Source organism: Xiphophorus hellerii, chromosome 18 (genome assembly GCF_003331165.1).
Source record: "Xiphophorus hellerii strain 12219 chromosome 18, Xiphophorus_hellerii-4.1, whole genome shotgun sequence".
NCBI lineage: Eukaryota > Metazoa > Chordata > Actinopteri > Cyprinodontiformes > Poeciliidae > Xiphophorus > Xiphophorus hellerii.
The window spans coordinates 25993790-26019910 of NC_045689.1; the positions used below are offsets into that span (position 1 = coordinate 25993790).

The window sequence follows — 26121 nt, forward strand, 5'->3', positions numbered from 1 at the left end:
CCCTAGTTCAAGGGGGGACAGAAGCCATAGCGATAGCAATTTAGACTAAATTTAATGAATATAGGAAAGGCATGCAAGTTCAAAACCACAAACCATTAACATGTGCTACTCTTTAAAACTGGAACAATTTATTAGCAGGTTTAATTTTGCCTGCACTTGGTTGTGTACATTATTTTAAGTGTATTTGACAAGTTTACCAAAATATAAAAAATGTCATTCAAACTGCATTTGCTTTGTTTTACTTTTTACTTGTACTTTTCATTACATTACTTGAGTACATCCATTTTTACAGTAATTTCCATACTTAAGTACAAGAAGTTTCAGATACTTTAAGACTTTAACTCAAGTAACATTTCAGTCAGTGACTTCGACTTTTACCAAAGTCGTATTTTGGAGAGGTACTTATACTTTTACTTGACTCTGAGATTTCAGTACTTTATACAACACTGATATATATATATATATATATATATAAATTTTTTGTAGAAGTTGAAGTTGTGGAACAGCAAAGAGACAGATGAGGCAAAACCTTGAATTCTCAACTTATTGGTCCAACTTTACATTTAAATATGGTCAATAGATGTGAATCCTCAGCTTCTACTGCTCTTCCATAGTGAAATGAGTCAGCTGAGGCGGTTGGTGTATCTGGCCACGATTCCTGCTTTAAACTGAAAAAGGGCTCCAGGATCAGATGTCAGCAACTCCTGATTTTTAGTTGCATCCCTGCTCCAACACACCTGAACCAAATGAATAGTTAACGATCAGGCTTTTGCAAAACCTGCTGACACGCCATAGAGGATTTTGCCTTTTGATTCAGGTGTGTTGGAACAGGGATTCAGGATGGTGGCACTTGAGGACTGGAGTTGCTGAAACCTTACAGGGATTCTGCCTTCTGACCTTGGAGTAACTGAGGTCACCCAGAATGAACTGAAGATTGTGTGGGAGAAAAATATCTGGGTTTTGAAACTGGGTGTTTCTTTTGTAACTGGATGGATGGATAGATGGATGGGTGGATGGTGTTTCCTCAAACCTAAAACTAAAGGAGCCTTCCAAGCATTTCTTTAGAATAGCTAAAGAGTCAGCTGCTGAGATAGCATTAACAACTTTATTTGTGCAGATACAGTATTATGTTGGGTTTTTTTTGGCACATCAATCATCGTTAAGTTTTTAATTTAAAGGCAACTGCACCTCTTCAACTTCAGCTAAAATTATTTAACAATTTTTATAAACAGTTTGCTATGAAACAAATTTCTCAATTATGTGCTGCCATGGAGATATCATCTTATGTTTTAGGGCGAACAATTCTTATTTATTTTATTAACCTGTTTTTTTAAATTTTATTTATTAATTTAATCAAAACAACGCAGTTACAATTTCACTTCACTCTGATCATGTTATCATTAAATATCTGCATCCTTAACTCCCTTTATAAAAAGGAAACTTTGATTGTCCTTTAAGTATGGAAATCCAGAAGTGCCAAAAACCTAAAACAAAACCTTTTCATAAATGTGTGTTATTTAACTCATTTAATGATCACGTGCTGCAGTACATGGTGAATGTATGTGTTCTGGCCTCCAGTCAAGGCATTTAATCTGAAAGATAAGCAATTTACTTTACAAGCCACAGTTACTGTTTAAAATATGCGACGGTGCTCTGTGTCAAACAAACTATAAAAATTACCATTTAATTTAAGATTTCCTTATTTAGTGCTATGATTTATGACAGTCACTTTACTTATACTTTTCCTTTTGATTTGGACATGCCCAAATGATTATTTAAGATATGTACATATATGTATTTTTTATTTTATTTTTGGTGAGCCTCATCACTCACTATGTTCTGAGTAGTTATTTTTCATCATGGTTCTTTAAATAAAATATTATGAGTGTTTCAAACCTGCTAAACTCTTAACGGCTGAGAATACAGTTGAAGAGCCAACGGAGGACTTTATGTAACAGTGATACCCACCGACAAACTCATTCAGGAGATGACATGCTTAAGTGTAGTCTGCCAGAGGGAATGCACTTCGAAAATCAAAAGACATTAACCAATTACCCCCTGATCAATAGTCACAGTAACACACGGGGATGAACCGGACTCGGAGCTCTGATAATGTGTGCCTCGAGGCCAGGAGGCAGACTCGGAATACCTTTCCCGCCTCAGCCAATGGAAATGTCAGAAGTACCCCCAACACGCTGCCGCTCTCCAATGCGAAGTCTGTCGCCAGGCAGAACCGCCGGCGCCGAGGAAATCTGAGGCGCAGATAAGGGAGACATGGAGTGAGATGAAACAGAAGGGGTGGGGGTGAGAAAGAGGAGAAGCGTCAGGAATTAAAGAGGAGCTGGAACAGTGGATGTGTTAGGGTGTGAAAAGCAGGTGTTACAGCGGGTCGCAGTGAGCTGCAGGTAATCTCACCGAGATAAAGCAGCGGGCCCATAATTCCCCATGAGAGGTGGCACTGTAGTGTTGTCAGGGCTCGCCCACCCCCCCCACTCACCTCTTGGATCTTTCTTTGAAATACTTTTACTTTAACCTTAACTTTTACTTTTAAAAAAATAAGAAAAAAATCAGTAGTGCTAGGAGAGGCTAGTTGGCGCATTCTGATGAGGTAGCCGAAGGAAGAAAGAAGGAGAGTAGCGGGACGTCTGCTGTGCGCCTTCTCCACGTTTACCTGAACAGATCACAGCAGCACTGCAGCTGCTCTGCTCTGTAGTCATGATGAGAGTAAATATCAGCACCGGGCTCAGAATATTGAAGTGATCAAAGCAGAAAGATGGGAACAATGAGACAGAGGAAGAGAGAGCGAAAGGTAGAGTCAAAAAGAAAAAGAGGAGGAGACATCTAAGATATTACAGCTATCTGGGGGAGTATTTGAAGGAGCCGGCATTATGAGAGTGTAAATTACACTCTCTCCTTGTCCCCTTAGGCTGCTGGATGAATATAATCACCCACAGCAGCAAGCACCCAGACACACACATGCACACTGCTCTGTCTATAGACACTGGAATAATATTAGACTGCTGTTATGTGTGCTTGTGTTTGCCACTCTCGCAGAAGGCTTCAATCATGTATCGATCCCACATCAGTTCTCCAGCCTGTTCTTTTCCGCAACGATCTCAAATATTGACACATAACTCATTTGGTTAATTCAGGTGGCAATCAATAGTCACTTATGGAGCTTTTGCAACACATCAGGCAGTCTCATGGGCGGTAAAGTAAAGAGGGATTAGGACGTGATATTACGACAATACTTTTTCTTTTGATTTAAGCCAAAGAGGCAGAACTGAATCTAAGTGGCGGTTCGCTGTCTTTCTACTCTGTTTGATTTTGCAGAGGTCTTCTACCCATCACATTTTACGATCAGAAATGTATTAATTTTATTGGTATGTTATCCGTACCAACTTAGGTAGCACATATTTCCTAAGTAGAAGACAAACGATACACCTGAGACATTTCCTTTTCTTTTATACTTACCCTATCTTTAAAATTATGGAGGCACAGACAGATTTTTCAGCACAAACCACAAACACAGCTTTTGTTTGATGTGCGTAACATTTGGCAGCCTGGTTAACCTTTGGTCAACTGCTTTTAATGTAGTGCTGAGCATTTATCGCATCGTTTGACATTTATTGTGATAAATTTCTTACTATGATAATAATTCTGATTCATCGTTGTCATGATAAAAGATTTATCATGACAACGTTTAAAATCCCTAAAATCCCAACAATTGTCCGGACAATATTTTTATAATTCATAATAATATGAATTATTATTCATATTAATAATTGTTAATGTGAACAAATATTATATTAAGGTATCAATAAAACTGAATCAGTTTCAAAATTTGATTAAGTGCAGTTACTATGTGCAGTTTAGTGGCACAAATCGCACTTCATTTTGTGACTGGTGTCCTAAAGAAGCATATTACAAATGGATATGTTTACCAAGAGCAGTGTTTGTGAGGCCATGATTGTTGTCACGCTGTGACTCCCATACAGTTGCCTAAAAGAGAAGTAATAAATAGTTTTTGTTGTGTCTTTTACTGTTATCGCAATATTACCATCAAAATTTAAGTCCATATGTAATGGACTACCACCACCCCTTCTTTAAACTTCAAAGAATGTCTACTAATAAACATCTGAACAGTGTGAAATGCATTTCAATCTGGAGAGACTCAGACGGAAAAGAATAAACAATTAGGAAATTTATTGACAAAAGATGAATAACAATTCTTTGGCGCTCGGGCCCCGGCTGGAGATTTGAGCAGTGAATTCCGGCGAATTCAGATGAGCCCATCAACGCTGAATAGGGATACTCCCCCGGGGCCCGACACTGGTGGTGGAGGTTGGGAAAGATGACGACTTGAAATGCTGGTGGAGAAGGGGAGGAGGTGGGTTGAGCAAAGCTGGAAAGCAACTGGCGGCGTGGGTGTGGAGCCTTTTAACAGAGCTTGATTGAAGATTGGAGAAGGCGGGTCGAGGTCCAGTGATGAAGATGACGCAGTAATTAGATGGAATGGGTGGAGCGGAAGTCTTCCAGCTTGAACTTGCGCCTAGGCTTCATTTGTATTCACTTCCCTTACTTTTATCTTTAAATAAAATGAAGGAAAGTGGTATGTTGTCCAGGTGGGGCAATCTGTTGACAGGTTGCACACCCCAGTGACTTGGTCTTTGTGGAGAAGTGGCTAAATCAAAACCTGAAAGTGATTTGACATCAATTTAAAGTTTGCAATAACTCAATGTAGGGGACACACCAAACATCTAGAGAAATTAGTACTGATCACATGAAATGAAAGTTAAACTTTCTGGGCTGCACACAAAGTGCTTTGTGGTGGAAAACTGAAGACTTCATCAGCCTGAGCAGAGCGTCTTTTCAGTGTAACATAATAGTAGCAATCCCATGCTATAGCGATGTCTTTCTTTAGCAAAAACAAAGAGTTGATAGGAAGATGGATGGAGCTAAGTTCAGGGAAAGTTTGAAGGAAAAAAAAGCAGAAACAGAACCCTGAACATACACACACCATTCCAAAGTAATAATTTCAATCAAACATATTCATGCGTCAGATAATCCTCAGAACCTAATCTGATGGAGAATATGTAACCAGAGCAGAAAATAGCTGTTCACAGATGCTCTCCATCCAGTCTGACTTAGCTTGAGCTGCTTTCCAGTGACGGATGTGCAAAATACTACCACGGACTTTGTAGCTGAAATTGCAACTAAATGTTATTCCAGAAAGTATCGACCCAGATGAGCCGAATTTAAATGCTCAGCACGCTTTCAGGTCTCTTTAGTAGTAAAAAAAATAAAGAAAGCAATGTATCATTTTCTTTCCACTTCACAATTATTCGCTACTTTGTTCTGATCACATCAAATCAGTAAAACAGATTGAGAATTCCAGCTGCAACTTAAGAAAAAGCAAAAACGTTTAATGGCTTTGATTTCCTCCCCGCCCCCCAAAACAGAGAAACCTCTAAGAAATCTATAACATTTATCTATGTGAACCTCTTCTCCTATTTTCCTTCCATTTCAGCTATTAATGGAAGCTGAAAGAATAAAACCATTCATAATTTCAAAAACTCTCAATTTAAAAAAATATTAAAATCACCTGATTTTCCATGTTGACATATTTCATTATGTCTAATTTGGCTTTGAATCATCTTACTGCATAAAAAAGAGTATTCCCAAAAAATAAGCAAGAGGGATCTGTGAAATCACCCAAAGTCACTTTTTTATTCTCATAGACGAAACGGAACAAGAGCTAATTCAGGCCAGTTATATATACTGTATATATATATATATATATATATATATATATATATATATATATATAAATAATGAGAAAACGGCAGCCTCGATTTGCTTCCTAATGATAACTTAGGTTCAAATCTCTGTTAGACAGTGCTGCAACACCTTGAGTCAAGGGTCTTTCCTTCTGATACTGAGCCGCAATTAGAAGACAGAGTTTTCCAGTCGGCCATACATTTGTCTTCATCCTCCGCACCCCTCCTCCTTCCTCTTTTTCTCATATCTCCTTCCTCTCTCTCCCACCCAACCAGGGACGCTGTTCCAGGGAGAACTGCAAGTACCTACACCCTCCTCCCCACCTAAAGACACAGCTGGAGATCAACGGAAGGAACAACCTAATTCAGCAGAAAAACATGGCCATGTTGGCCCAACAGATGCAGCTCGCCAACGCCATGATCCCCGGAGCACAGCTACAACCAGTGGTGAGAACAAGACTCATGACTTCAAAAGTTTCAATATTTGCTAATTAAAAAGTGTTATATATATATATATATATATATATATATATATATATATATATATATAAAGTGCATAACAGGGTCAGGATTTTTGTTTTGTTTTGAGTTTTACTTTTTTCTTCGAGGCATGTAGAGCAGAGCATTTACTGACATTTGTAGCGACTAATGACTGATCTAACTAATGAGCAAAATGATGGGATCATTAAATCAACCAATGACCAGAATCTTTATATATATATATACACCTGAAAACCATTACTTGGATCAAAAATAACCCTGCTCAAATGTGAATTCACTGAAAAGGTGAGAAAATAATTCCTAAAAATAAGCAAAAAAATGAATAAAAAAAAGAGTCTCTGAAACCATCCTAAGTCACCTTTTGTGCTATAAGGAGAAAATGATGCCATGCCTTGCATTTAAGATAAAACAATATTATAAAACAGCTTAGAAGATGTAAGAAAATTCAAGCAATAATACAATTGCATAGTTAAAATGGTTTTTGATGAAGTTCTGAAACAATTAAAACTTTTATTTTTTATGTTTTTGCTTTTGCCAGTTTTGCTCCACAGCAAGTGAAGTAGCAGAAGAAGAACTGTACTAGAGTATTGATTCAAAAGCCTAAGATTCATTTAAATGATTTTTAAAACATTGAAAAAAAATTTTTTAATTACCATCGCAATTTAGAGTTACCCCCTATATCAGACATATGTGCCAGTGCAACAAAAATGACACAAAAGGCATACAAATGCCCCTTCCAGAAGATAATTCTCATTATAATATAGCCCTATCCTGCACTAATCTCTTTGGACTGCCTCACCTCAAGATGTGGAGAGCTTGAAGGGAGTGACATTCCAAAGGAAATTGGATGTATTTAATCGAATAATTCAGCTAAGAAATATTTGACCACTTGGGACACACAGAGGGAGTGTGGAGAGAGTATTGCACTTCCAGATGGTTAGTTGATGATTAAGATTTTTTTTAAAAGTGCTTAACAACACAGCAAGATGTAACTTACTCTCTCTGTCCTTACAAAGTATCACCCCATTTTTTCCCCAGAGTTCATACAAATTATTTAGCAAATACGTGTAATGATGAGAGCAGTGCAAAGCGTTACATTTCTTCACATTTAGGCCCACACAGGTCGTTTTTTTAAAAAGCGCCGGGGTGTGCGGCGGGATAAAAGAACCGAGGAGCTGCTCAAACAAGCAAAACGAATTAGCGAGTGCTGCGGTTCTGTAACAACATACTATGAACTATTTGTCGATGCTTACTGCCTAATAAAAAGTATTATGAGCCTCGTCATTCACTGCCAGATGTAACGGATCTCTATTACCTCACTCTCTGGACAGTTTCATGAGTGAAATGAAAGCACTTTTTTTTGACACACAAAAAAAAGGTAGTTGTGGGAGCACAGGAAAAGGAAAATAGCTCAAGAGATGCTGGGATAGAGAAGCTAACTTTGCACTCAGAAGAAAAGGAGGAAGGAAGGAGGATATCTAAAATCTGAGCAAAAGGGCGTCCACCTTTGTTCCTTTTACACACGACAAGCTCTCTTTTTAACTTTTCTTTGTAGGCTAAGTCTAAAGGTCTGCTGACATTCCATTACCTTTACTTTACCTGCCTGCCCGCCTTTTTCCTCTGTCCCTTTATCTCTTCCTGCCCCTTTCACTTACTGCTTTTCTTCTGCTGCTGTGTCCTTCCCTGCCAGGCTGTCTTCTTCCTGCTCTCTTTTCAACACTTTCTCACCATGACATAAACAAAAAAAAAAAAGAAAAGGCTTTGCAGTTCCAAGATGATCCACTGCTTCTTTAAGTCCCACAATGGATTCTTCAGCCTTTGTTTCTCAGATTTTGTTGATAGGCTCTGGAAAAGAAGAAGGAAAAGAAAAAGACTGAATGAATACAGAGTGAGTGGGTAGCATAAATTTCAAGAGGCTGACTCCGGTTCTGCTCATTACATTTATTGGCATTTATTGGCAGCACTAAATCCCCCTGTAATCTCTTGAGTTATTGTTATCACCACAAACTTTAATGCAACTTTGTAGAAGCATTTCTAGTCAGGCGTACCTGAGCCAGCTGACAAAACTACCCACTTAAAACCTACTATTCAGTTAAGATGCGTTTTAGAAGGATCATATGAAGAAGTGGAAGTTTTCCAGCCTCCCTCCGAGGACTAATCTAAATCCTTCTTTTTAATTTTGGCCGTGTTTGTCCTGGGTCGGTAACCTTACTATTTATTGTATCCTGGATTTCTGCCAGCATAACGTTCCACCTGGGAGATAATAATTAATGTGGCCATTTTTTTTTTGTGCTATTTTGTTTTGGTCTCTCATATAAAATTCAAACAAAATACATTGTAAATTTGCTGTAGCTATTCACAACCAAATACAAATTGAATTAATTGATATGACAGTTTTAACTAGACCCCCTCATTATTCAGACACAATGTGGTGAACACATATTTTTTTCATTTATTTTTTTATTGTTTTCATTTGTTTGTTTATTGTTTAAAATCTGAAAAAATTTGGAAATAAATTCAATCTTAGTGTTTTTTTGGTTTTTTTACCAAATCTGAACAAGGTTTGACAGTTTTGGCTGTCAAAACCTGAAATTAATTCCTCTAACAATATGTTAGCTCTGCCGACATGATTTTTTTTTTTCAGCTGTCAACCAAATGCGGAACTAGATTTCAAAATATTATGTGTGCCGATTTGTTAGGTAGTGGCAGGACAGACTGCATGAGAATTATTTTAACAAGCAAAAATCACATTAAGTCGTCAGAAACAAAATCTCCTGGATGAGAACACAGGCAAAATATTTTCCCTGGAAAATGTAAAGTGGGTTAAATGCAATTTAAAAATAATAATAATAATGTAAATTGGTTGAATTGTGATAATTCCCACAGTGAGGTTGGGTTATGTTTTTTTTAACTGGCACCAGATAAATGTAGAGTGAGGATTTGGACGTGTGAAATGTGACACTTTGCACACAAAAAAAGAAAAGAAAACAAAAAAAAAACTGTTCTCTTCTCTCTGTTTGTACAAATTTTCCAAAGCTATTTTCCAGAATATGTTTTTTTTCCCAACAAAATGTATTTGTTTTGACAGTGATGCTTCATTCAACCTTTTTATAATACAGAATAAGATCACCTATATATTAAAATGTCATACTGAATAAGCTCCAGATGGAATATGCAGTTCTCCTTAACTCAAGGCCAACACAGAATAAGTTTGGTTCCATAGTAGCAAGGTTGAATGTTTTAAAGTGCAAATAACCACATTACTGTTACAACAGAGATTATAGCCAGAAAGTATTTCGTGAGAAAATATATTCATTACATCATCACCACCCCCCTCGCTTAGTTCAGTGGTTCTAGGCTTGAGAGAATCTGCAGTATCATATAAAGAGGCATTCCGAAAAAGGCTATAAGAGGTCACAGCTCCTTTCTGCATGACATCACTGCATTATTAAAATTTCATGACTGTGAGCCTTTTGCAGTGATATCATGTCTTCCCCCATCGCTCCAGTTGCAAATACCTCAAACTGAGATCTCAGCTACGTCCTACCTACCCAAATCTGGACTCCTCAGGCATTCCTGAGTCGTCGGGGGACCCGGAGGAATTAGACGCTTCAAAACATCATATCTTACTTTCCTGAGAAAAAGCAGAGCAGCGAGGCAGCTTCGAGGAAGAATGCAGCTGTCCGGCTCTGTCTGCTCCTGCTCCTCTATTACTCACCGTGTCCTCCCAGCTGACAGTCCTCGGTCCGGGGGCCGAGGTCAGGAGCGTGCAGGGAAAACCTTCGGTGCTCCGTGTCAGCCTGTTTGCGCCTCAGCCTCAGTTTTGGAAGATTGCGAGGAGAAAGGAGATGTGAGGAGGATGTTTTCTCTGGTAAATTTCTGTACAGCACAAACAGGCAGAGCAGAGAAGCACCTTTCCCACATCACACGGATTCACGGCTTGACTTCCATCATTACTACTGCTGCGATGTGCGTGACTCTAGTCCAGGAAAGCTATGATCAAAGACATGAGACGGCAACACGTGCTTTATTTGTCAAACGCTTGCAGATTTGATTTATTCACGTTATAGTACGCAGTACTTCACGAAACATCTTCACAATGTCACTATGTGTTACTGGGACATCGTTACAGATAAAACAAAGTAGTGAAGGAAAGCGAAGTTGGGTATTCAATAACTTTATACAAATAAAAATGTGAAAAAAGTTTGTGTCAACGTATTTTCGACTTGATTGGTCAATGCTTTGCAGAAGCATCTTTCGCATGTGCAGATGTGATTTTTGAAGTCATAGGAACAGTGGATCAAATAGACAAAAAGAGACGAAATTGGAACCGCAATTTTAAAACAAAAGTACTTCAATAGCGGTGTGGAAGTGCTACGTTTTTTTGAGCAAACAAAGCTACTGTGTGTATATAATTAATGACAAAATCAAAAATTAGCCCACGAAACAAGCAGCTCATAGAAATTTAAACAACCCCCATAGCTGTACAATTCTGTTTATGTCATAAAATCCTCCATCAAAAAGAGACGGTCATATGTTTCATCTACATGACAATTAATACCGATTGTATCTTAACTTCTAAATACCAAAGAAGTCTAGTCAAAACCTAGGCTTTTTAACTGCTGAAAACATTCAAATTGACCTCAAACATGTAACTAAATGTCTCATGCCAGATCTAGCTAATTTAGTTTAATCCAGAGGGAATCTTCCTGTTCATAATAAAAGAGGTATATTTTATTTACTTTATATCTTGTGCACATTTATGGACATGATTAAAATTACTGAAATCAGTTTTAATCATCTGGTGAAATTCCTTTGCAGATCTGTCAAGACAACAAATTACATATGTTTGAGGGGGAATTAAGAATTTTGTGGACTCAAAAAGTCAAGGTTTGAACCGCAATGCTTTGATCAATTACCAGGTTAATATAGTAATAGGAAAAGCCATAATGCCAACCCGATCCCGTACCCTGCCCCTGTACCCGACACGTCTTTTTGTGGTTCCTATTCCACTCTCCTGCTTCTCCTCTTTCTCTTCTATCTAATTAAAGCCTTCCTCTTATCAGTTAACTTGGATCTCACCACATCTTGGTACGCTTGCAGATATCTCAAAGCGTTTCCATTTTCATCATGTGTTCAAGCTTGGGGTTTTGCCTTCCAACCCGACTCAACTTGAAACCTCGTCACAACTTTCTCCCCAACCTGGGTGGTGTATTCTTTGGTTTCCATAATGTAATGCTTCTTTTGTCCACTGATGTTCTCTGACAAAACCTCTGAGGCCTTCACAGAACATCTGCAGTTATAGTGAGATGAATTTATGCAGATGCCAGCAACTGGAATCAAGTGGTGTTAATGTGTTTTATTTAGGTGTAGTTAAGGAGAAGAGGCTAAAATGTGCACACTTTTCCAATTTAGAGTTGAATTTTTATTTTTTATTTTAATTCCGTTCAGCTTACATTAGTGCTACTTAGTGTTAACCCATCAGATAAAATTAAATTCTGTTGACGTCACATGATTGAAGTACTGTACATCTGGAAAGTATGTTTTTGGTGGATTTTGCTTAATTTTATGTCTTTACCTATTTTTCTTTTTTGTGTTGTGCAGCCCATGTTTTCAGTCACGCCCAGCCTTGCAGCGAACGCCAATGCCGCAGCAGCAGCAGCCGCTGCGTTTAACCCCTACCTTGGCCCCGTGTCACCCGGCTTGATGCCCGCTGACATCTTGCCAAGCGCGCCCGTACTGGTCACCAGCAACCCCAGCGTTCCAGTACCTGCTGCCGCCGCTGCCGCTGCTGCACAGAAGCTCATGAGGACAGACAGACTGGAGGTGAGAGAGACAAAAAGAATATAAATATATTTTACAAAAACACTAATATTTCAAGCTGTTGATCACAAAGATGAAAAGGATTAGCATTATTATTTTGTCAGTTCCAAATCAGCCCCAGATTAGGAAATAAATTAGCAAAGCTCCAGTAAACGTCGCGCCCGCCAAGGATCTTATTTCTCGCAAACAGACGAGGCTTTGAAACTTCAACCGTCGCCTATTTTGAATAATAAAGGCAGGAGTTGGAAAGTCTTGCCTCAACAATTTTTGTTTGTAGGCCTTAATTATGCATCTTGTATACAGTTTCTGTCACAGTAACTCACCTTATTATCATAACTCAGTCACTGCCAGGAATTTAGCAAAGGGAAGAAGAAGAAGAAGAAAAACAAAACGACACTAATGAGATTATCTCTCAATAAACATTCAACTTGTTCCAATTAACAGGCTGCAGACAACTGTGTTTGGCAAAATCTCAAGTAGTTCGGCACAAAAGGTGTGTTCCTGTATAAAAAAAATTGCTTCCCTTCTTCGATGAAAAACAATTAATCATTCGAAACCTGATGAGCACCCCTCCCCTTGCTCACTAATTGGACGGTAAGTCAATCTCATCCATTATGTAAGCTGCACTCGGGGAAACACTCGCAGCAGAATAATGGCCAAATCGTTGGAGGGCAGGCAGGAGGCGTGTGAGGACGCTGGGAAGCTTGCATTTTGCACTTGTGATGTTTGGTGGCGGGGTAATTAACAGGGGGGACAAGGCCGAGCAAGTCGCCAGATTGCTGTGGACGGGCGGGCGACGTGTGACACGGAGGACTGGGTCAATGACGGGAAAAGAGAAATGGAGCGGGCGATCGGAAATCGATCCTCAGACTTGTTGTGGTCGTCAGAGGAGGGTTGGAGGCGAGCACAGACAAGGATCAAAAAGGAAATGGCGCAGATTGGATGTCACAGACAAAGGAGGGGTCAGGCTTGATTGCAGGCTAAAATGGTGTCATTTGTGTCTAAAACTGTTTTCTTGAAGTTGGTATCTCACAGGCAAAAGTGGTAAAGTACAGCTCCTTGGAAAATATTAATACCTCTTGAAACATTTTTGCATTTTGTCACATAGCACATAAATGTATTTTATCAGAATTTTTTATTTTTTTGTCAAATGCAACACAAAGTACTAGATAGTTGTGAATTGGAAGGGAATTACCGCCCTTGATTTCACTTTCTTTTGCAAATAGATTTGGAGAATTGTGGCATGCATGTTTGTTCCGTCCTCTTCACTCTGATACCCCTAAATAAAATCCAAAGCACTCAAATCCCTCAATAAGCTGCTTATTTTGTGAACAGGAGCTACTTTTGAGTATCTCTCAGAACAGCTGTGCAAAAATTGGATTACACAAAGGTCCATTTGAGAACATTAGTGAATAAATAGCATCATTCTAACCAAAGAACATAGCAGAGAGCAGGGATGGGAGATGGGAGAATTTGTTGACAGGAAAACATTTCGTTGAGTTCTCCGCAAAAAAAAAAGTGTCAAGAAGAGAGCCACTGTTGAAAGACAGGAGTCCAGTTTAAAAGTTTTCTGCATGCAGGGCAAGAGACATGGAAAAAATGAACCTGTTTGTGTCAGAGGAGACCAAAACTGAACTTTTTGGATCTTTAACAAAAAGTTAGGAAACTAACTTTTTGAACCAATCTTCCCAACTATGAAACCCAGTGGTAGAATTTTACATTTAAATGACGGTAAACTGATTTTTTTCCCACTTTGCAATTTTGTGCTGTCTGAATAAACCCAATGAAATGTGTTGAAGTTTGTGGCCATCATGTGGCTTTATCCAAGCGTTTGCACTGTATTTATGGGTTTTATCAAGTGCCAATAATTCTTGTTTATTTAACTTTAAAAAAACCAACAGCAGCAAGAAAAAAAACATGCCTGTTTCTGTACTTTCGCACCAGAATTTCTTAAAAACATCTTAGAGAGACTTGCCTGCCTTGACTTAGATTTTCTAGTGTGTCGTCTAAAATAAACATACCAGAAATTCCATGGAAAAAAAACCCCCAAACTCTCATACCAGTCAGTAGATAATTCATTGTGGCTGGCAGAAGGTCCAATTTTAGAAGACAATCTTGCAGACTGTTTTCTTCAGAAGTGTTTCTTTGTCGTCTCTCAGACTTCTCTTCCTAATCCGCTTCAATACATCATTATCTCCATGTGCATTAAATCATTTGTTCCTTACCTGCAGTCCTGGTGATGCAAATGTCCCAGAGGGACAGTTACTGTGGGGCCAAAAATATGATTAAGGGGCCCTTTGTGTGTTTGTCGAGTGAATTAGTTTTACTGATTTAACTCCTGCTAATGCATAACTGTAAGGAGACGCTCGCCGGTTCACACCTGCCGCCCCCGAATGCCTAATCTGTTATCGTTTAGTCGTCTCTTGCCTTCTAATCTTTTTCGGCGGCACCTCTGTCTCCTCACTCGCCATCTGTCAGTTGCTTACTCTTTATTCATCAGCCCTGCTAATATCTTCTGTTCTCCCTCGCCTGCCTGCCTGCCTGCTCCGCCAACATCAGCCCGACAACAAGGCGATCTCGCTTTAGAAGAACAACAAACAAACTAAGAAAAAAATCAAAAATAGAAAACCCAAGGAGGTGTAGCAAGGGTAAGAGGAATAAGATGGATGTAATGTCAGCCTTCAACATTAGTCGGTGTTGGTGAACGGGGGTTTGTCTTGTCAGAGTTGTTTTCCAGATAACAGACTTGTAAACAGGCCTTGTGCCGTCATAGAAACGCCAGTTAGTTCAGCCCGCCATGAAAATATGTTTCACTCTGCGAGGGCTAATGGTGAAAATGCAGCTTAGAAAAACAGCCAGGTGGAGACATGCTTCTTTAGGGTCAATCATTGCTTTGAGTCACCGGAGAAAATGTTTTTCTGCGTGTGTGGGTGTGTGTGTGTGTGTGTGTGTGTGTGTGTACCCAGGTTTTGTGCGTCTCTCTCTGTTATTTATTATGTGTACTCAGGTGATTGCGTCAGTTAAAGCCTCCCCAGAGGCTAACCAGCCGCATATTTCCCATGGGCCTCACTTACGCTAGTAAATTTCATACTGAAGCAATTACATCCCTCCTCAGCTTCCTTCCGAGGTCGTGGAGATGCTGCCCCCTTCTGTCCATCTTGGGAACAACAACAAAAATGCTCACTTGAACGATAAATGCAAGTCGGTGTGTCAATCAACAGAAATGGACACGTTTGTCACAGTTTGGATGGTTACTGGGATGCGAAGTTCTGAAGTCAAATTGATAATAAACTTTTTTCCATATTTTGTCCTTTTACCACCAAATTCTTAATTAATTTTATTGGAATTGCATGTAACAGACTACAAATTAGTGTTTTACTTTTTCTTTTTCATCAATGTAATCAGGCATTTATAGACACCCCCTTTACTCTGACACCTCTAAGTAAACGGTTTTCCTGTATGTCATTTAATCTCAGTATAACTACTTTCATTCTATAAAGTTTGATTATACAAATTTAGAGAACAATTAGCATGACAAAGATCACAAAACGCACCAAACAGATCAGGGTTGAGGTTGTGAGGAATCTCTAAGCAGCGTTAGAGATTACAATGAAATCCCAGGCTCTGAACGTCTCATAGAGAGCGCAGTTTAATCTGTAATCTGAGAAGGCACAGAATATGACACGACTCCAAAGTCACAGAGAAACGGATGTCCAGATAAACTTGCAGGTCAACTAGGACATTTCTAATCAGGAAGCAACAAAGAAGTCATTGTTTCAGAGGAGCTGCAGGAGTGTGCAGCTCATGTGGGAGAATTATTTGTTGACAGGAAAACTGTTTGTTGTGCTCTGAACGAATCTGGGAGGACAGACACTAAAGAGTGGGAGGAGATCCCACGTTCAGATCAAATTAAAAAGTAACTTTCTGCCTTACAAATTCAGTGCATTCAGGGTGAGCATGCCACTCCCCTAGTGGGCATGCTGTTCTGCTGCAAGGACAGGCACACTGGAAAAGTTCATGTAAAGATGAGGGAACTAATGATTTTTTTTTTAAAGACCATCAGAACTTAAAAGACTTGAGACAGGGGCAGAGATTCTTCTAGGGCCTAGTAGAATGTGAATACATGACTAAAGCCTAGAATCTAGGTGGAGGACAAAGACCCTAAACCACAGGTGTCAAACTCCAGTCCTCAAGGGCCGCTGTCCTGCAGTGTTTAGATGTGCCACAGGTACAAAACACTGGAATGAAATGGCTTAATCACCTCCTTCTTGTGTAGATCAGTTCTCCAGAGCCTTGCTAATGACCTAATTATTCTATTCAGGTGTGGTGCAGCAGAGGCACATCTAAAAGTTGCAGGACAGCGGCCCTCGAGGACTGGAGTTTGAGACCCCTGCCCTAAACATACAGCCAGACATACAAGGAAGTGGTTTAGATCAAATCATCAATCAAGTCCACTCCACAACCCAACTGAGAATCTGTGGCTGTACTTTAAAACTGTTGCTCACAGGTACTCTCAATTGTGGTTTTAACAAAATATAAAAAAATGTGAAATCCGTGAACTCTTTGGCAAGGCATTGTAAAAGGAGCAGCAGCTCAATCACTTCTGTCTTGTCCTGATGTGAACGTCTATGGATGGGAGGCCGTGACATGTTCCCTGTTCTGTTTGTCGCCCAGGTTTGCCGGGAATACCAGCGAGGTAACTGCAGTCGAGGGGAGAATGACTGCCGCTTTGCCCATCCGTCAGACAGCACTATGATTGACACAAATGACAACACAGTCACTGTGTGCATGGACTACATAAAGGGCCGCTGCTCGAGGGAGAAGTGCAAGTACTTTCACCCCCCGGCTCACCTGCAGGCCAAAATCAAAGCCGCCCAGCACCAAGTCAACCAGGCTGCGGCCGCCGCAGCCTTGGTAGGTATCTGTCCGAAAATTACATCGCAACAGCAAAGGAGCGTATGGAAGAGATAAATTCATATAGCTATTCCCAACTCATTCTCGATTTGCTTTGTGAAATTTAGAAATTCAGAGAAGGCAAAACATGCCACCGAACCTCTTACGTGTAGAGGAAGACGCTTCTGTCCTACTCATGAAATTCTCCATTACATCTGCAGCGTACAACTATAACTCACTATGCAATTAAAGATACACATGCTTATTTGACTGTGCTAGCATGTGACTGAGCCTTCTGCTCCTCTCTTCACTCGCCCTTGTTCTGCTGCTTCATTAGCCGTGTATTTCGCTGCTCACAGTCAATAGTTAGCCTGTGCTAAAAATTTTTGCTGAGAGGACAACTGTGTGGAGACTACTGCTCAAGTTAGTGTAGTTTCTGCAATGCAGAGATCGTTTTCTCTAGGGACACACAATAACGTTTTGCTTAGCTAAGTGCTGTAGATGACATTGTGCAGGTAAATCCAGAGAGGAGATTTGGTTTTTGTGCTGAGATGTTCCCGCATATGCCTAAACAAAAAACAATACTGTGTTTACTGCTGTTTATTCATCGAAAGAAAAAAGGAAAGAGTAGAAAGTGACTCTCATATAGATTGTGAGGGAAATTGTGAAATATTTCAAGACTTTATTACATGGAATTTTGACGATTATGGCTTACAGACAGTAACAACCCAAAATTATGTGTCTTGGAAACTTAAAATTTTACACCAATTAAAAAGAAAAACTTGTTTATTGTATAAATGTTATGTAGCGATCATATTATGGCCTGCACAGTCATGGGGAAGACTGCTGACTTGATAGAAATCTAGAGGAAAGTCACTTCCTGCTTCCTCCTGCGGACAACCTGTATGAAGATTTCATTTTAAATTCAAAATCATAGACACAAACGTGGCTGCAGGTTATGTAAAGCACAATAGGCCAACCATGTAAAACTCACAGATTAAAGATGCCAGTAAATAACCTCCAGTGGCTTAATGAAAATATGTTTAATACTTTGCAGTAAATAACACACTGAAGTACCTAGTTAAGATTGGAGCTTAAGGTCAAAAAGATTGTCATTGGTACAAGAACCTCATTCGCAGATAATATGTCACAAGGCCGTAAATTAAACATAAACACCGCCAACCACTCATAAGGGCACCCATAAAAATGTATAAAAAGACAGAGAAAAAAAAAAACATCCACTGAAAGATTTAGAAAAATACAACATTGGTGCAAAACAATAGTAAGTCCTGCATCAAAAAGAATAGCTTGAATAAACTTACCGGCAGCCTGAGATGGAATGACGACTTGTCCGAATTGTACCCCACTTCTCACCCTTTGACTGACAATGGCTGGAGATTGTCCAGTTATTAAGCTTATAGAAACTTAATAACTGCCATAATTGTTGATTTTAAGGTTTTCTGCAGGTTTTGTGAAAGCAGATGAGACAGACAAAGAAAAAAGGAGTGTGTTCAGCTACAACTCTTCTGTGGGTATTGGAGACAGTAAGACAAAATAAGGCACTTAGTTTATCATTCAGCAGAATAAAATACACTACACCAGTTTCTTTCCACAGTAGTGTCTGAGCCTAATGCTGCTACATCGTATATAAAATAATGATCAGTGATCAGAGCAGGAAGCCTCGGCTTTGAGGGATAACTGATGGGTTTTGCGTCTTAAGCAGACAAATATCAACTCGAGTCTGCTGAAAGCCCAGTCAATAAACTTTAGCTTCAAATACTGTCATTGAAATATGTTGTGGTTAAACCTGCTTTGACAGTGACTGATAGTTTCCTTTTCCCCTTCATTAAACTGAAAAAAAAGGTCAGCTGATCCTCCTCTCTGAGCAGCAATTTTTTTTTCAGCTCCGATTGATGAACATGAATTTTCGGTAACACTTTATTTGACGGGTTGTGAATAAGACTGTCGTGACACCGTCATAAACATGACATAACACCTGTCATGAACACGAGTAAGTAACTTTAAAAAATTATGTAGCTTTATGTTATTAAAGCTAAAGTTTAATCAGTAATACTTTTATAACAAATTTATGTCAGATCATGATTTCTTGGTTAATGTCAAGTTGTCATAACAAAGACATTTTGAATAATGTCAACTTTATATTAAAAGTTTCATGATTTACCGAATGACACTTTATGACAACAGTCATAAATATTTATGAAGACTTACTCATGTTCATGACAGGTGCTATGTCATGTTTACAACCCGTCAAATAAAGTGTTACAGAATTTTCTTGCTAACTGTGAACGGGCGTGTGTTTATTCCAGTAACCCTATGCGCATGCTGTAGTCTTGTAAGTGGTGTATATTGCATTCAAATGATTTGTTTATTTTTTTGTTTGTTTGTTTTCCGACCCACACTGCACTGCTGCCCCCTCTCCTCCCCATGATGCACCTTCGCTTGCTGGTTTATGTTATTGCGCTTGAACCCCATTGGCCCATTGCCGCATCACGCGCTCGCTGCCTGCTAATTAAGACTCAGTCGGCTGTCAAATCACTGAAGCGACCCCTCGACGCAACTTTTGACCTGGTACTATGACCTTTCACCTTTTAGCTTGACATGTCGCCATGGTGTTATACATGTCATTAACTGTAGAGCGCCGATTGGGGATGAACTCATGTGACGCCTTAATTCTGTTTACAGAGCACATTCTCGCTCGAGAAATTAGTTCAAAACACCAGAAATATTTGATTCACAAACGAAAACTCACAATTTAGTTCATCGCCTTTTGGTGAGCCTTCAGTTATGGTCTTTATTAGTGTCTTGGTTGGTCTTTGCATGTTGGTGTTATTTTTCAGTTTGCATGAATAATTGTTGAGAAAGATGTCATAACAATATTAACATGTCCCACGCTAAATATCTTATTTCTCTTCACTGACCAATGATGAGAACTAGATCTTGTACTATTAATGTTCATATATTCTTTAATAAAATTATTATGTCTTATCTTTTACATAAGCCATTAAGCTGTTTAGTATCAATCATGTAGCTATGTGTATTGCTTATGTTGCTGATTTAGCTCAATAGCACCACATTACGTGCTGCTCTAACTTTAATGTAGCCTGCTGCTAATGCACTTTATTTGTATTAGCTCTAGCAAGATGAAAACTTTGCTTTCTAATGGAGTTCTCTCTTCTCTCTCATCTGACTCTCGCTGTCTCCGCTCTTTGTTTTTCTCTCACTCCCGTCCCTTTCTTTTGGTGTCGTCCCCCTTATCAGGGGCTCCCTCCTGTCTTGCCTCCTTTGCCAAAGAGACCTGCACTTGAAAAAGCCAACGGTGCCAACACTATGTTCAATGCTGGCGTTTTCCAGTACCAACAGGCCCTGGCCAACATGCAGTTTCAGCAGCAGGCTGCCTTCATACCATCAGGTAGGACCTTAGTTTTTTATATATGCAAATATCGTCGTAATGCAGGCTGCTTAATCACTCCTGGACGTATGTTTTAGCATCACTAAAGAATGGCTGAATGTGTGTTTTTTTGTGTGTGTCAGTGTCATGCTAAACAACTTGCATGATCTTTACTGCATACAGTACTTTAGTCGTGTATTCACACACCTTGAACTTTTTTCAAATGTTGTCACGTAATATTCAAAAACCTTGATTGGCAAGACCAATACAAACTAGTGAATTATTGTGAAGTGGAATAAAAATGAGGAAATATATGGAAATAAAAGGCTAGACTGGAACTATTTGACCTTTTTGTAGCCAATGCACAGTCAGATTTAATAGAGAGAGGATTGGCTTTCAAGTTGTGGCACAGATGATCAGCGAGATTCAAGTCAGGACGTGGCCTGAGCCGTTCAAAATAAATAAATAAATATGTGTTGATATAAAGCCTTTCATTGTTTTGGGCCAATCTCCAGCCAGCAGGTGAATCTTCACTAATTTATTTATTTTTTGTTTCTAACAGGTTTTCATTTTGGGAATTTTGGGGGGGGGGGGGGTTGGCTCTAGAGGCCTTTATTTGAAAGTCCTATGACACAAAAGTAGGAAAATGAGAGAAAGGAAAGACATGCGGCAAAGGTTACCATGATGATATGTATTTTACTGGATCAAAAAAGTGCTCAGAAGGATGTCGATTTTCTATGGTTTTACAAACTAGGAGTTCTTACGGCTTTCTTTCAACAGTGGTTTTCATCTTGACATCTTTTCATGAATATGAATGGATTTGTTTATTGTAAAACTAATAGTTAATAGATCCTGCAGTTTCCATGAGTCATTTAACTGATTGCCACACTCTGTCCAGTTTAGGTGGACATTTATGTCTTCTCTTGGTAGGTTTGCAGTTGTGCCATTCTTGTTTTGTTGTGGGATAGTAGAATATAATCAAACAGAATAGAATAGAATAGAATAGAATAGAATAGAATAGAATAGAATAGAATAGAATAGAATAGAATAGAATAGAAATACCCCTAATTGTCCCACAGTGGGGAAATTTAGGAATTTACTGAATAGTGCTGAATGAGATGTTCACAGATCTGCCTGGTGCCTTCCTTAGTGATGCGGCTTGTTTACTAATGTTCTCCATCAAACCTCTGAGGCCAAGATCAAATAGAGATTGATTCTATTTGTGAATTAGGTGCAATTGGGAGCAGTGGATCTGATGTGGGAATATAAAAGTGAAAAGGCTTCAGCAACAAAATGCAGTTCTCGGTTGCGAAAATTAGAATAGGTTCAAGGGGTATGAATGCCTTTGCAAGTCAATATTTAGACACAGCATGAATTTAAGTTTTGTGGCAGGTTGGCAAATGTACAAACATTTGCTCTGGAGGCTAACTTAGGCCTAATCTAGCAATTGATGTATCATCTTCTTTACAAATTGATTTCTGTTGAAAAAAAAACCAAACAGCCAAACCATCAGACAATCAGGGCACCTAATTGGCTTCTAGCTTAGTTAACCAGATGTTGACGTTTGACAGACAGGATCTTACTGGATCATCAAAAGTAAGAAGGATACACCCTTCACCTAAAGAGTGTCGTATAATCAAGTGCATGGATGCACACACATACGTACACACACACAAGGACAGCCTTGCTGCAGAGTACTTCTCTAGACGTTGCAGAGTCATCTTACAGTGTGGCCAGTGTTCTCATCTGACAGCCTAAGAATAGCTCGCCATCGATTCCCAGCAGTTCCTCGTATGTCTCACTCCGCTGGGCTGTCATGTCACCACAGCGCACTTAGGGGATTCAAAAAAGGAGGTCACTCAAATATTTCATGGTGCAAACAGTTGCTGTGAGGCCGCTGGTAAAATGAGGCCACTGCTAGTATTTCATTTTAATTCAATGGACCAGAAAATTCAGGCTATTATCTACGCTATTATTTCTCATAATCAGTATCAATGGCCGGCTGAAGCAATTCACTTCAGCCCGGCCGTTTAACCCACTGTGAGCGTAATTTGTTCATGTCCAGGTCAAATCCGGTGTTGTGTGTGATTCTAAAATATTTCTTTTTCTTTGATGTCTTCTCCCCCGGCCCCACATTCCCCTCCCATTCACTCCGATCCCTGTTGCAATGCATGATGGGCAGGCTCGATTTTGTGCATGACACCTGCAACAAGTGTTGGTAGGTGCCAGTTTTCCTTACTAATCATGTTTGAGTCCTTTGTGGTCTCTCCTGTCACTTTTAAGTCATCCTGTTATTTTGAGCACATTATTTGAGCACATCTATGCAAAACTTTTGACTGAAGTTACAGTCTCGTTACGGCAGCTTCAACTTGAATTGCAAAATTGTAAATTAAGGTTGTTTTTTTTATATCAATTGGAAGTTTTACTGTACTGCTCAGTACGTCTTTATGAAATGCATTTCTATTCTTTTCAGCTCTTAAGTCACCTGATGCTTGTTGCAGTTTTAATTCCTCTGCTTCATTATGTCTCCATCTGAAGCGCTCTAACCTCTGCAGTACTCCATTTTACTGTCAGACTGTGAAAAGCCACTTAAACATGAGAGAATTTTTATTTGGAACAGAAATATTAGAGGGAACTAAATTTGCTACAACAATAATTTGAGATTTTTTTATTTGGCACTTAACATTTTAGCAGCTGGATGAACGTTTGTTTTTCTAAATATTAAGTTTCGAACTCTATGTTGTTCAAGACGTAACATAACAACTCACTAGTATTTAGGAGAACCTGATTGTAGCGATGCACTAATCAAAGATTTGTGGACGACTTCAAATCTTTAGTTTCTGTAAACCTCAATAACTGCTAATGCGGATTTTATCCAATTTTGAGACCCATAATTAAACAGCATTCAATATATCTCCCTCTCTCATCTTTCTGCAGCGACTGCTTTTTAATTATTCAGAGTAGAAGCCGAGGCAATATCCTGCTGTGCGTGAGATCTTTAGCAACTTAATATATTAACTTATTTTGACACCGACATAAAAAGAAGAAGTAAAAATCTAGCATTTTCAATAACAGTTGCAACCTCATATGAATAACAAAGAGCAACTTTACATCTTCGTCAATAATTCTACCAAAATGCCCGAGGTGGGTGCAGACATTGATACGCAGCTCCAAATAATAGAAAAATTCAGTTAAAACAAATCACCAAAATTTCAAAAGTATGTGATGGAGAAGAAGCAGAAAAACCAGTCTGAATGAGCAGCCAGCAGGCCTTGGTAGGAAAAAAAACAGGCTGCGTCTTTCTGCTTCATTTTTGCATGCCTCAGTGCCCTTTAAAAAAAATGCTGAGTCTTCCTTAAGTTAGCATGTCTGCACCGAAGATTGTTGTTCTTAGCAGAGCCGTGTAGGGCTTACTTTAACGCAGGGGTGTCAAACTCCAGTCCTCGAGGGCCACAGTCCTGCAACTTTTAGATGTGCCTTTGCTGCACCACACCTGAACAGAATAATTACGTCATTAAGGCTCTGGAAAACTGATCTACACAAGGAGGAGGTAATTAAGCCATTTCATTCCAGTGTTTTGTACCTGTGGCACATCTAAAAACTGTAGGACAGCGGCCCTCGAGGACTGGAGTTTGAGACCCCTACTAACAGATTTAATGAAAAGATCCTGTTGTGATTCTAGCCTGACTGAGGGTGGAAATGTGCATGAATAAAGTGACTTGGACAACATCCTCTCACCCTTTGTGTCCATGTTTCTGACCAAGCTAAGCTCAGTAGCTTAGCTGATGTTTAAATTCACTCACTAAACAAGAAATTTAAGACGTGCAGCTACTTTACAAAAAAAAACCCCCAAAAAACTGGAGACTTCTCTCATGTTTATTAGCAGTCCGAGCACAGACATGGAAATGAGGTACAAAGCATGAAAAGCTTTAAATCTAGTATGGTTCATCTTGCCTGTGTGATCTTTCCTTTAAGTACCCATGATGCACGGTGCTTCTCCAGCCACTGTGTCTGCAGCCACCACACCTGCCACAAGTGTTCCCTTTGCAACAGCCAACCAGGTTTGCTCCTCTTCCTGCCTCCTCTCACTTTCTTTCACATCATTACTTTTATTTTATTTTTTCAAATCGGCTCAGGCTTTTCTGTTTTCCTGTAAATGATGTGATTCTGTTGCGCTTCCTCATAAATAATGCACAAAGAGAAAACAAAGGCTCGTTTCTGATCTTTTGCTAGTTATGTGTGGTTTTGTTTCTACACGCTCTCCATGCTTATCTTTCACATGAACTGCTGTTTGTTCTCGTTTCGTTCGGTCCATTTGCTAACTCTCTCTGTTTTTCCTTGTCTTCCTGTTTTCTCTTCTCTCCTCTCTGTCAGATTCCAATAATATCTGCGGACCATCTGACTAGTCACAAGTATGTGACCCAGATGTAGGAGTCTCTGTCAGAACAGTACGTACTTCTTCCTATTAGAGTGTCTTGCACAATTCCTGTCAAAAACCATTTCAACACATCGTAGATGGTTCACTGGAGTTAAATGTTTTGCTGAAACGGAAGGAGAAGGATATAAATTGTTGTCCACATTTATTGGCATCCATAGTGAAGGAAGTGGAAGCGAATAATTTGGTCAAATGAGGCAAAGAATTAGGTTTTCTGTGGAAAACAAAATCCGGGTTGGATTTAAAACATAGAATGTAATATTTTACAAAAGTGAGAAGTAAAATATTTTATCATATTTCATGGGACAGTACTGAAAATATGACTTATACAATGTAAATTAGTGTACAACTTGTGTAACAGCGTTCATTTTCAGTTCCCTCAAAATAACTCACCCCATGCCTTATAACGTCTAAATCATGAGCGACAAAAGTGAGCACACAGTGAAAATGTCCAAATTGGGCCCAATTAGCCATTTTCTCTCCCCGCTGTCATGCCACTCGTTTGCGTTAAAAGGTGTCAGGAGTGAATGGGGAGCAGGCGTGTTAAATTTGGTGCTATCGCTCTCAGACTTTCTCTTTCCGGTCACTGCAAGTTCATCATGGCAAGGAGCTCTCTGTGGGTCTGACAAAAATACATTTTACTCCACAGAAAAAAAAGAGGTTTAGTCTTTTAGTGATCTCGCCATACTCCACTGGATTAAACGCCACTGCATCAACTATGGTGAAGAAACCTTTAAGCAGTCGGCCTGCTTCTCTTCTATAAGCTCTGGGAACTTTGTGAAACCTCAAATTTGAAATAATAAACTACTACATGGTGCCACTTGTCAGGAAAAGTGATTATGATCGGGTCTTTTAGCAGGATACTGTTCAAAAATATAAATATTCTTCTCTATAGAGAGCAGGTTTCAATCAAACTTCTTCCAGACCTTAAATTTATAGAAAACGTTTTTTTTTTTTTTAAAGTTAGCAAAATATTGCACTCATTTTTGTTATGTTGTGTAAATTTGTCTGATGTTGTGTTTTTGTTTACTTGAAATTAAACAGTGTGGGATTCACAAAAAGGGAAGTTTTTTTATTACTGTAAAAACAAATTTTCTTCTTATAAAAAATGATCGCTGTATTGTGTCCAGACTTATATTGTTTATAATTAAACAGCGTTAATCTACATTTAATTACTTTGATCTGTAGAAATAAAGCCCTCAAAGATCTTCTGATCTTCTCAGCTCCTTCTGTCACACGAAAGGAATAATCACGCAATTTTAGGAATCTCGGGATTTAAG

General features: G+C 39.2%; 1 protein-coding gene across 9 annotated transcripts in view; it reads left to right on the forward strand.

Annotated features, from left to right (window-relative positions):
- Window positions 1-26121, forward strand: part of LOC116707728 (muscleblind-like protein 1) — a 77361-nt gene that overhangs the window by 45365 nt on the left and 5875 nt on the right. For 2 of the 9 annotated variants that reach the window (XM_032545225.1, XM_032545224.1), the window contains exons 3-10: window positions 6057-6227; window positions 11886-12107; window positions 16779-17018; window positions 19533-19586; window positions 20277-20427; window positions 22589-22624; window positions 24382-24467; window positions 24781-24854. In XM_032545225.1, the coding sequence (XP_032401116.1) occupies window positions 6057-6227; window positions 11886-12107; window positions 16779-17018; window positions 19533-19586; window positions 20277-20427; window positions 22589-22624; window positions 24382-24467; window positions 24781-24837 (1017 nt within the window). In that variant the 3' untranslated portion in view covers window positions 24838-24854. The remainder of the gene's footprint in view (window positions 1-6056; window positions 6228-11885; window positions 12108-16778; window positions 17019-19532; window positions 19587-20276; window positions 20428-22588; window positions 22625-24381; window positions 24468-24780; window positions 24855-26121) is intronic. The other 7 variants (XM_032545231.1, XM_032545226.1, XM_032545229.1 and 4 more) reach the window with 7 other exon arrangements.